Source organism: Myxocyprinus asiaticus, chromosome 24 (genome assembly GCF_019703515.2).
Source record: "Myxocyprinus asiaticus isolate MX2 ecotype Aquarium Trade chromosome 24, UBuf_Myxa_2, whole genome shotgun sequence".
In the NCBI taxonomy this organism is placed as follows: domain Eukaryota; kingdom Metazoa; phylum Chordata; class Actinopteri; order Cypriniformes; family Catostomidae; genus Myxocyprinus; species Myxocyprinus asiaticus.
This window is the reverse complement of record NC_059367.1, coordinates 35,007,391-35,020,252: the sequence shown is the minus strand read 5'-3', so window position 1 is coordinate 35,020,252 and position 12,862 is coordinate 35,007,391. Positions and strand designations below refer to the sequence as shown.

The following is a 12,862-nucleotide window of genomic DNA, read 5'->3' as shown; positions in this document are numbered from 1 at the left end:
TTGTGAGTAAACGATGAGAGAATTTTCATTTTGGGGTGAACTATTCCTTTGAAAGTCAGAGATTTAAATATGTCTAGCCTGGCCAGGTTGTTAGACTAGCCAAGATCATCAAACCAACTTAAGATGTTTTCTTTTTTTAGCAGGGATATCTGAGCTCTGCAATCAGCACTAGTTTTATAGCTCTATACATTTACTGTCTGTTAACAATAGACCTATTTGTTTCTGTTTTTATTTCTCCTAAGAAATTTAGGAGAAACATCTGAGATAAAGTTGATACAATGATGCAACTTAGCTGAGATCTCCATTAGGTCACCTGAGCTTTTTTTTGTTTTTTTCACCCAATTTGGAATGCCCAATTCCCAGTGCGCTTTTAAGTCCTCGTGGTTGTGTAGTGATTCGCCTCAATCCAGGTGGCGGAGGATGAATCCCAGTTGCCTCTGCATCTGAGACCATCAACCCGTGCATCTTATCACGTGGCTTGTTGAGCGCGTTGCCACGGAGACATAGCACATGTGGAGGCTTCACACCATCCACCACGGCATACGCGCTCAACTCACCACACGCCCCACCGAGAACCAACCACATTATAGCGACCACGAGGAGGTTACCCCATGTGACTCTACCCTCCCTAGCAACTGGGCCAATTTGGTTGCTTAGGAGACCTGGCTGGAGTCACTCAGCACACCCTGGGATTCGAACTAGCGAACTCCAGGGGTGGTAGTCAGCGTCTTTTACTCAGGTCACTCAGGAGCTTGAAAGAGCAACCTTTGAGCAATAAAATTGTCCTGTGGGGATGGATATTTGTCACTCTTACTCTCTTAGTCTTGTAGTAGTCAGAGAAAAGGAGAATTGGTGTGAAAGAATTGCAGAACAGTGTCAAGCTTATCTTCAGGAGGGTTCAAAGGAATTTTGGACTTGATGTAGGTGTGCGCTACAAGATCATATGTGATTAAAGTGAGAAGACATTCTGCGAACAATGAGGGATAGAGGGTGTAATCTGTGATTTTTGAGGATTGTGAGTGGAATCTGTCAGAGAGGGGGAGGGGGGTGGTCAGTACCTCACCCCTGCCTCGCTGCTGCTGCTTCTGTGACAGTTTCCTCTCCAGACCACGAATGTCTGAGTCCAACTCCGCCTCAAAACGACTCAGCTCCGACACCAATGTCGCCTGAGCAATGTCATGACAACCAGGTGACACACAGTAGATTACGGAAAGTGATGGAAATTGTAAGGTGTGGTTACACAAGTCACCATTTGGAAATGAAGAAAAACCAATTCTTTCTAATTTATGTGCTAAACTGAACTTTTGACATTAGAACAATCACAAGACACAAAGCAAAGACATAAAGTAACTCTAATAAAAAGATAGTATTTTGTGGAACTATATGAAGGCAGACACTCACCTCTATAGAGGGGGACTGTTTCACTGATGTGTTATTTAAAGATGAGTGTGACTCAGGCCTCAGAGACTGAAAAACAAAACAAACCCCAACAGAGACTTCAACATTGTACAAAACTGTTAGTTCACATTTAGATAACCAAAGCACTGATACAGGTTTCTGCCACTGATGTATTTAGTAATAACTGTATAAACGACTGCCACAACTAAATAGAAATAAGCAAAGTTTGCATTATCAACATGGTGTCATATAAGCCTCGGCAATGAACCAATGATGATCATCTGGATAACAGTAGGAATAATTCAAACAAACAGTTATTAAACTTTAAGAATTTTCAGTGACAATTGCTGTCAATGTCCTGTTTAAAAATCACAAACAGTAAAATTATACTACTTAAAGTTGATTAAAGACAAATTAACGGTTTCCAGAGTCAAGGTGTGCATCTGAGTGCAACAAAGATGGGCAGTTGACCTGTATAATTAGACTTAAATTGTTTCACCTTGTTTATTGGCAGCGTTTTAGTGGCACAGTAACATTTTTCAAAAGTAAAGTCGTAACATTTCAAGAATAAAGTCATAATATTTTTAGAGCAAAGTAAAAAAATACAAGAATAAAGTCGTTAACGAGAATACGTTTTAAAATGCAAATCTCAAACTATCTTTAACGCATAACCAGACAGACATCCGGGAAATTGCCTCTTTAGTGCAACCATAAATGGGAACCAGTAATTGGTTCTAAGACAGGGGTGTCAACAGAACAGAAACTATGACTGAATTACTAATAAATAAAGAGTAATTCCTTAAATCACATCATAGCAGGAAAATGTAACATATTCTGATTACTGTTATGCATCACACCCAAAACTGCTTATTTTTTGCAGTGACACAGAATGCGTCAAGAAATAAAAGGACATTGAAAGAAACAAGCTCTTACCCAGTATAATATTTGTTACATTACTGTATGGTAAGAAATAAACTTTTCCATAAAGGGGCCAATAATTGCCCTATGGATCTAATTTTCAAGGGAATGAGGCATATGAGGCATTTTTTCTGAACATATAAAATGCACTGTCTTTTATTCAAAACATGTTTTATGTGGTAATGTGTAATGTTACTCTTAAAGTAAAATTTTAAGAACTATATCAGCTGGTATAAAAAAGAAAACAGAAACCAGGACACATTTAAACTTTAGGGCATTTTTTGTCACTTTTTGGGGCATTTTTGCCCCGGAAACCCCTTAATTTCTGACCCTGCATCACTGTTCTATTACAAGCGTTCTTGGAGAAAGAAATATCCTTTATTAACAAAAAATGTGATTAAAACTTGCATAATATTAAGCATATCATATAAAGATGATGCAATAGTGGCATCTAGCCTTTTTTTAATTATTATTATTAAAATGGTGCGGCCCGCTACACCTTATTTCTTTTTGCATCTGGCCCCCAGTAGAAAAAGTTTGGACACCCCTGTTCTAAGGGTATTGATGGTTAGATCTGCATCTATATCTTCTCCACTTTGTTGTTCTCTACCACAGTACTTTGATGTTTTTTCTTAAGACTTTATTCTCATAATATAGTCTCATAATGCTACGACTTTATTCTCAAAATATTACTACTTTAACCTCACAATACTATGACTTTATTCTTACAGGTGCATCTCAATAAATTAGAATGTCGTGGAAAAGTTCATTTATTTCAGTAATTCAACTCAAATTGTGAAACTCGTGTATTAAATAAATTCAATGCACACAGACTGAAGTAGTTTAAGTCTTTGGTTCTTTTAATTGTGAAGATTTTGGCTCACATTTAACAAAAACCCACCAATTCATTATCTCAAAAAATTAGAATACATCATAAGACCAATAAAAAAAACATTTTTAGTGAATTGTTGGCCTTCTGGAAAGTATGTTCATTTACTGTATATGTACTCAATACTTGGTAGGGGCTCCTTTTGCTTTAATTACTGCCTCAATTCGGCGTGGCATGGAGGTGATCAGTTTGTGGCACTGCTGAGGTGGTATGGAAGCCCAGGTTTCTTTGACAGTGGCCTTCAGCTCATCTGCATTTTTTGGTCTCTTGTTTCTCATTTTCCTCTTGACAATACCCCATAGATTCTCTATGGGGTTCAGGTCTGGTGAGTTTACTGGCCAGATAAGCACACCAACACCTTGGTCATTTAACCAACTTTTGGTGCTTTTGGCAGTGTGGGCAGGTGCCAAATCCTGCTGGAAAATGAAATCAGCATCTTTAAAAAGCTGGTCAGCAGAAGGAAGCATGAAGTGCTCCAAAATTTCTTGGTAAACGGGTGCAGTGACTTTGGTTTTCAAAAAACACAATGGACCAACACCAGCAGATGACATTGCACCACAAATCATCACAGACTGTGGAAACTTAACACTGGACTTCAAGCAACTTGGGCTATGAGCTTCTCCACCCTTCCTCCAGACTCTAGGACCTTGGTTTCCAAATGAAATACAAAACTTGCTCTCATCTGAAAAGAGGACTTTGGACCACTGGGCAACAGTCCAGTTCTTCTTCTCCTTAGCCCAGGTAAGACGCCTCTGACGTTGTCTGTGGTTCAGGAGTGGCTTAACAAGAGGAATACGACAACTGTAGCCAAATACCTTGACACGTCTGTGTGTGGTGGCTCTTGATGCCTTGACCCCAGCCTCAGTCCATTTCTTGTGAAGTTCACCCAAATTCTTGAATCGATTTTGCTTGACAATCATAAGGCTGCGGTTCTCTCGGTTGGTTGTGCATCTTTTTCTTCCACACTTTTTCCTTCCACTCAACTTTCTGTTAACATGCTTGGATACAGCACTCTGTGAACAGCCAGCTTCTTTGGCAATGAATGTTTGTGGCTTACCCTCCTTGTGAAGGGTGTCAATGATTGTCTTCTGGACAACTGTCAGATCAGCAGTCTTCCCCATGATTGTGTAGCCTAGTGAACCAAACTGAGAGACCATTTTGAAGGCTCAGGAAACCTTTGCAGGTGTTTTGAGTTGATTAGCTGATTGGCATGTCACCATATTCTAATTTTATGAGAGAGTGAATTGGTGGGTTTTTGTTAAATGTGAGCCAAAATCATCACAATTAAAAGAACCAAAGACTTAAACTACTTCAGTCTGTGTGCATTGAATTTATTTAATACACGAGTTTCACAATTTGAGTTGAATTACTGAAATAAATGAACTTTTCCACGACATTCTAATTTATTGAGATGCACCTGTATAATATTCCGACTTTAATCTCAAAATGCTATGAATTTATTTTTGTAATATTACAACTTTATCTAATAATGCTACAACATTATTCTTGCATTACGACTTTAATATTGTAATGCAACTACTTTATTCTCACAATTTTGTCTTTATTTTCCAAATATTACGACTTTATTCTCATAATGTTATGACTTTAATGTTGTAATGCTACAACTTTATTCTCGTAATATTACAACTTTAATCTTGTGATGTTACGATTTTATTCTCAAAACATTACTACTTTAACCTCATAATTCTACAAATTTATTTTTATAATATTCTGACTTTAATCTCACAATGCTATTAATTTATTTTCGCAATATTTTGACTCTCGTAAAGCTACGACATTATTCTTGGATTTTTATGACCTTACGACTTTAATCTCGTGATGCTACAACTTTATTTTTATAATATCCTGACTTTTATCTCGCAATGCTATGATTTTACTTTCTTGTTTTACAAGAAACATCTTCTGACGTGGTCCATGCCTCGCAAAAAAGAACTTAAATATTCATCTGTCCACAGTTAGACAAATTGTCTATAAATGGAGATGATGTAGTACTGTGGCTACTCTCCCTAGAAGTGGTGGTCTAGCCAAGATAACTCAAAGGGCACACCGCAGAATGCTCAATTAGGTAAAAAAGAACTCTAGAGTAACAGCTAAAGACTTGAATGAATCCTTGGAACTGATAAACATCTGTTCATGAGTCTACTATATGGAAAAACATTAAACAGGCATGGTGTCCATGGCAGAACACCACAAAGGAAGCCGCTGCTTTCCATAAAAAACATTGCTGTGCACATGAAGTTTGCCAAAGACCACTCCACAAAGCTACTGGGAAAATGTTTTTTGGACTGATGAAACTAAGGTTGAATTGTTTGGGAAGAACACGCAGCACTACGTATGGCGTAAAAAGAGCACCACATACCAACATCAAAGCATCATCCCAACGGTGGAGTATGGTGGAGGGATCATCATGATTTTTGCAGATGCTTTGCTGCTTCGGAGCCAGGGGTGTTGCTAGACTTCTGTGTCATCCGGGGCTTAGCCCACAGGCAATATTTTAATATAAAAATAAGAATCCTTTCTTCCATGACTTAAAAAATGACCACCCTACATGTCAAATTTTTTAAGCGCAACACTGACACCGGTTCAGAATTTTGTATGAGCAAACGTCAGGCAGACAATAAACAGATCAAACACATTTTAATTTAAATTTCAGATCAAAGCGAGAACTTGTTGTCTCACTGTTCATTGTGCAGAAACTAATGCTAACAATAAAATCAAAGTCATTTAACAATTTAAATTTGCAATTGTCATTTATCATAATATTTTGAAAATAAAGTACAAATAACGAGAATAAAGTCGAAGCATTATGAGATTAAAGTCGTAATATTTTGAGAATAAATCGAAAGGAAAGAAACATCAAAGTGATGTGGTGGACAAAAGTAAAGTGGAGCGTCTGGGTCTTTATATACAACATCACTAACTAGGGAGATAACTTGGCTATGCAACCGAGCTGAATTTGTGGGACGTTTTTGCGAGCTCTCTGTTAATGAATGATGTGTGCTTTAGTACAGGAGTTTTCAACATGTGGGCGCCTGTCAAGGGAGGCACGATATAGGCTCACACTCAAGTGAAGTGAAAAATAATTGGAACAGCTCTGAATTATATAGGTCCATTTCAAGACATTGTATGTGGTAACATACCCTCAGTTACAGTATTGTTTAGAGACCAAAACACAACAAAAAAGCAGACCAAGCATCACCAACGCCGAGCGGGACTGCGCGAATGTCTGTCTGGTTCTTTCTATTGAATAAATTACATTCCCTACATAACCAGAACAGTGTCCAGAAACTAATAATAACTCTGTGCTGATGTGCCAAAAGACCAAGGATTTCTTTACTGCTAATCCTATTCTAAATATAATTACATCCTCCACATCCATCTCTTGCATTAATGAAAATGCTGGCTCGGCATCCGTTCTATCTTTGTGATGATGCTCTGTTTGGCCTAATATTGTGATTGTTTTTCTTTAAATATTTCTTCTTTATTCACACAATACACTACTTTATTCTCACAATGCTACAAGTTTATTCTTGTCATTTTTATTTATTCTCAAAATATTATGACTATTATCTCAAAATGCTACGACTTTATTCTAATAATTTTGATTTTATTCTCATATTAATTTAATCTCATAATGCTACAACTTTATTCTCATAGTTTTTACTGCATTCGCAAAATATTACGACTTTAATCTCAAAATCGTAATTTTTTATTTTATTTAACGTGGCAATAAAACGCCATCGTGGGATCACAGAGTAAAGTTAAAAATAACTTACATTTTTATAAACGCATCTCGAAACACCTGCGTTGGGTTTCATGACTGTTACACCATTAAACATGATTCCAGGTTGTTTTTTAATAAAGCAAAGTTTCAACTTAAACGTAAGACAGTGTTTTTTCTATGTATTTAAAAATCAAGGCACTCCAAAGAGGCTATGTAAACGCAGCTGTGTAATTCCAAGCACATGACATGGACATTTTTGTTTGACTTTAATGTGAGATTTTATAATTTTAAGACCTATGTATTGTGCTATTTAGGTTTATTCCATTGCAATAAACATTCTTTATTCCCATATACTGACTCCTGACGAAAACCCGAATAACCGTTAGTGAAACCTTGTGGTTAACCAAATGGTAAAAAAGGTAATAGTGCACATCCCTACTACAAATTATCAACAGATAATGATTAATCCAGATATTTTGTCAGCTCACGTGTAACTTAACCAGTTAGTAACTGTTAGCTCATTATTGTGGCTACCTGGCTACTGGCATAAGAATCGTACATCATACAATTCTTATCCTTGTTAAAGTTTTGTTGTATTGAAGGTATTGTTACTGACATACCTTCTTCATTCTGGTCGACTAATACTAAATAAAATTGACTGGTGCATGCATTAAAATCTACTTGGTGTGTGGATTGTGAACAAATGAAGATTAGAAATGAGCCTTATAGATTATATATTTAGAAATAAAGCTTGCATTTAAAAACCTCAGTACCTCTGATACAGAAAAGCTGCTATTCACAATAAACTTCTGCTGACGTGGACCATGCCTTGCAAAAAAAGCTTAGATATTCATCTGTCCACAGTTAGACAAATTGTCTATAAATGGAGATGATTTAGTACTGTGGCTACTCTCCCTAGAAGTGTCCATCCAGCCAAGATAACTCAAAGGGCACACCGCAGAATGCTCAGCTAGGTAAGAAAGAACCCTAGAGTGACAGCTAAAGACTTGAAGGAATCATTGGAACTGGTTAACATCTCTGTTCATGAGTCTACTATACAGAAAACATTAAACAGGCATGGTGTCCATGGCAGGACACCATGAAGGAAGCCACTGCTTTCCAACAAAAACATTGCTGCACACCTGAAGTTTGCCAAAGACCACCTTGACACTCCACAATGCAACTGGGAAATGTTTTGTGGACTGATGAAACTAAGGTTGAATTGTTTGGGAAGAACATGCAGCACTACATATGGTATAAAAAGGACACCACATACCAACATGAAAACATCATCCCAACGGTGAAGTATGGTGGAGGTAGCATCATGATTTGGCTCTGCTTTCTGATTCGGGGCCTGGACTGCTTGCCAACATCGAGGAAAAAATGTATTCCCAAGTTTATCAAGATATCTTACAGGATAATGTCAGGGTGGCTGTGCACCAGCTGAAGCTCTGTAGAAGTTGGCTGATGCAACAGAACAATGACCCTAAACATCGAAGTAAATCCACTACAGAAAGTCTTCAAAAAAAGTCACTTTGCACTTTGGCCCAGTCAAAGTGCAGACCTTAACCCAAAAGAGATGCTGTGGAATGACTTCAAGAGAGCCATTCACACCAGACATCCTAAGAATATAGCAGAGCTGAAGCAGTTCTGTAAGGAAGAATGGGCCAAAATTCCTTCTGAACATTTTGCAGGTCTAATCTACAGCTACCGGAAACGCTAGGTTAAGGTTATTGCTGCCAATGGAGGATCGAGCAGTTATTAAATCCAAGGGTTCACTTCCTTTTTCCACAGCACTGTGGATGTTTAATGGTATGTGTTCAATAAAGACATGAAATATTATAATTGTTTGTGTGTTGTTAGCTGAAGCACATTGTGCTTTGTCTATGATTGGGACTTTGATTAAGATGAGATCACATATGACCAATTAATGCAGAAAACCAGCTAATTCCAAAGGGTTCACACTTTCTCTTGCCACTGTACATATAAATGTCTACACTGATAAAGAGATATTTATCTCTTAAAATCTGGTTGCACGCAGTGATGTGGAATACTGATGACTGAGGTCTATTTTATCATGTTTCTAAACAAGGGTAGACAAACTAGCTCATCTGCACAAGCATTGTGGAAACAGATGCTATTTTCTTTAGAAGAAGAACCCCCTCTCACTTTCATTCTCTTTACATACTTTTTGTTTGGATGTTTTGTAGGGGTAGCAGTTGTCAAGGATCTTGTGATATTTTATCATCACAAAAATGCATATCACAAACCCCTTGTGATACTGTACATCAATGTGGTCCTTTACAATTGAAGTTTTTCAGTTTTAGGTGTTTCACTGAATTTAGTAAGTATGGTTTTAATATGACATTGCTTTGAAATTCCTTATAACACTGTAAAGACCAATGTGAACTGTACAATACTTCTGATTACATTGTACATTACCATACAAAAGTGTATGTTAAATGTCTACTTAATTTTTAAGAAAAATTCCAAAACCTTAGCATGCAAAACAGCAACAATAAGAAGAAGATAGTGGTAACTGTACAGTACAGGATTACACTATACCAATTTTCCCTTAACTTCAGGTGTTCTGAGCCTGTGGACTACAATCTAGCCCACTCACTAAATTCCATCTATCCATCCATCAATCAATCCATCATCCATCCAAGGTTACAAAGTAAGTCTTTCAACAGACAAAATCATGCTTTGGAAAATGTAGAAACAGAAAAAAACATTCCATCTGTATGTTTTCAATCGGGTATAGTCACGTGCATTCCTACAAATCATTTTAATCTACAGAAAACACCCACCCACTGGCAAACATTCTTTTTCAGAAATAGCTTGTTAAAATGAGTCTTTATAAATCCATGGAGTTTGTGTCAGCTGCTAGAGTGATGGTTAACTGACATGCAGTTTTACAGCAGTCTCTTACCTGAGTACAATCCTCCACTGCTGCTCCTTTTCCAGGCTCAAAGTCAAAAATGCTCTTCGGCTCTGGGTTCTTCCCTATGTCGCCCAGATCAGCCCTGTAACCCAACCCCACACACACAGGCCACTTTACCAAACATTCATTGTTGGTTCATGCAGCAACAGATTCTAACCTGACTAATGTTGGTTTTTTTCTCTCTTTTAAAGCTCTCTCTCTCTCACCAGTCTGGAAGGGCTCCGTGCTGGGTAAGCGTAAAGGGGTTTGAATGCCCGTCCTGCTGGGCAGAGTCTGGAGAAGGAGAAGATGACAACCTCCCTGTAGATAGATAAAGAAAAAAATTTGTCAAATTAACCAGCTTACAAATGTTTTACACTTGTGATGGATGGATGGATGGATGGATGGATAAATCGATAGAGTTATTGGGGTTGGAAGGATGGATGGGTGGGTGATGGGTGGATGGGTGGGTGATGGATGGGTGGTGGATGGATGGATGGATGGATAACTGGATTGAGTTATGTGGGATGTATGGATTGATGAATGGATGGATGGATGGATGGATGGAATTATGGGTAATGGATGGATGGATGGCTGGATGATGGATGGATTGAAAAATGGATGGATGGATAGATGGAAGGAGTTAAGGGTGATGGATGGATGGATGGATGGATGGATGGATGGATCGACTGATGGATAAATGTATGGAGATTTGGGGGATGGATGGAGTTATGGGTGATGGATGAATGGATAGATAAATGGATGGATGGATAAATGGATGAATCGATGGAGTTATGGGAGATGGATGGATGGATGGATGGAGTTATGGGTAATTGATGGATGGATGGATGAATGGATGGATAAATGGATGGAAGGATAAATGGATTGAGTTATGTGGGATGGATGGATGATGGATTGATGGATGGATGGATAGATGGATGGATAGATGGATAGAGTTATGGGTGATGAATGGATGGATGGAAGGATGGAGATGGATGGGGGATGGATGGATGGATGATGAATGGATGGATAGATGGATGGATGGATGGATGGATGGATGGATGGATGGATAGTTGGATGGAGTTATGGGTGATGGATGGATGGATCTTTGTTGCATAATCAAGTTCTGGATGCAGTCATATTAAGTAGACAGTGCCCAAAAAACAGGTTAATGTTTACACGTCAAATGTAACTACAATATTTAGCTACTTACGTTCTCTCCAGTCAAGCTCAGCCTCTACAAGAACAAAAATAGAAAAGAAAAAAATTAAATCAGTAGAAATAACAGATACTAAATGCATGAAACTAAGTAAGCATTTTTTTTTATTATCTGTATTGAATGTTCGACATAGTCATTATCTACATTGTAAAAAAGCGGTAACCTCCAGTTGGTACCCTAAGGAGCTATTTCTATCTTATTCAACTTTGTTACACTTAAAATTATGTTACTACATTAAGCACATGTTTTTGGTTAACATTTTGTTCAGTGTAAAAACTAACTGATCAATATCTAAGGGCTAGTGATCAGAAGGCTACTGGTTAAATCCCTGCATGGGTTGATTCATAAGCTATAATTATTGTGCACTTGAGCAAAACACCTAACTCCAGGTTGCTCAAGGGAAATTGTTCCTGTAATAAATGTACTGAAAATCATTTTAGATAAAGTGTCAGCTAAATGACTACTTACTCTCTATTTCAAGACTAAAAGCTCTGTAAAAGTAAGATACCATGTGAAATTCTCACACGACAGCCCTTTATTAAAGTCTTTCTCTGTATAGGCACAATTAGACTCAGTCAACAATGGTATCCATGGAAACACACTGAGCAAGTCAGATAATGCTGCAATTTGCTGTTCATAATTACTCAACTACATTAGGTAGTGCTCCAGTCATTAAAGTCATTTAGTGGACAAACGGAAGCGGTAAAACTCAAGCATCTGTTTATTAATCAAGCTCAGGACTCTGGCCAGATTTCCTTGAGGGCTTTTGTGAAGTTTTGCATAACAGCAATTTGTGGTAAAGCACTGCAAACTTCAACAGCAGTTTGTCAAGCAGCAAAACCCCAGAGAGAGAGAGAGAGAGAGAGAGAGAGAGAGAGAGAAAGGAAGGAGAAAGACAGCAAATACCCTCTGGTTTCTTGTGGATTTGTCTGAACATGCTCCTATACCAGTCCTTGGGCTTGTTTACGCTCTGGAAAGAAAAATGGCTTTGCTTATTATTGCAAATAAAAACAACATAATATGGCTACATACTGTAATTAACATAATTCTTGTTTATGTAGGTAGTTGACACATAACCTGTCCATGACCATTTTTAACAACATCAAGATTTTATGGATGTATAAAAGATTATACATTATAACCTATATTTTAAGTGCTTTAGGTGCATTTCTTTCACGTTTAATTTTTTTTAATTACCCTTTTGCTAGTTCATTTGAAATTATCCCATTTAACAAATTAAATAAAAAAAAAGGTACAAATATGCATGCACAATAATTATAAAAGAATAAGCTAAATGCTGTTTAACCCCCCTATTGCATTCAAAATCTGCATTCACCTTTTTCATTCGCAGGTCAATTTCGACCCGGTGAAATTTAGGCTTATAAAACATTCATAACCCAGTGGTTTTCATCTAAAACCATATTGTAACTCACTTTTGACTTCCTGACTGTTCATACATAAAATATATATATATATATATATATATATATATATATATATATATATATATATATATATATATTTGGCATGATAGCAGAAAAATTTAAATGTTATTAGGTAGTATGAATTACAAAGTTGAGAATTCTTTGACGTTCCAAAATATACATTAACTACAGCCAACCCAGTGTGATAAATGTGAAGATATATTTTTTTTAATAAAATTTATATAAAATATTTATTTGAATATAACATTATGTAAAATTAAATGACTAAATGCAAAATGTATATCAATATCCAATGTGAGAATTACTAGAAATTTGAATGAATTTC

General features: G+C 37.1%; 1 protein-coding gene across 5 annotated transcripts in view; it reads right to left on the bottom strand.

Moving 5' to 3' along the window:
- LOC127415452 (vinexin-like) overlaps positions 1 to 12,862 on the bottom strand; it is a 73,610-nt gene that overhangs the window by 20,314 nt on the left and 40,434 nt on the right. For all 5 annotated transcript variants that reach the window (XM_051654200.1, XM_051654201.1, XM_051654198.1 and 2 more), the window contains exons 6-11: positions 11,999 to 12,062; positions 11,087 to 11,110; positions 10,101 to 10,194; positions 9,883 to 9,976; positions 1,402 to 1,467; positions 1,059 to 1,166 (exon numbers count right to left, since the gene is read on the bottom strand). In XM_051654200.1, coding sequence (XP_051510160.1) covers positions 1,059 to 1,166; positions 1,402 to 1,467; positions 9,883 to 9,976; positions 10,101 to 10,194; positions 11,087 to 11,110; positions 11,999 to 12,062 — 450 coding nt within the window. The remainder of the gene's footprint in view (positions 1 to 1,058; positions 1,167 to 1,401; positions 1,468 to 9,882; positions 9,977 to 10,100; positions 10,195 to 11,086; positions 11,111 to 11,998; positions 12,063 to 12,862) is intronic.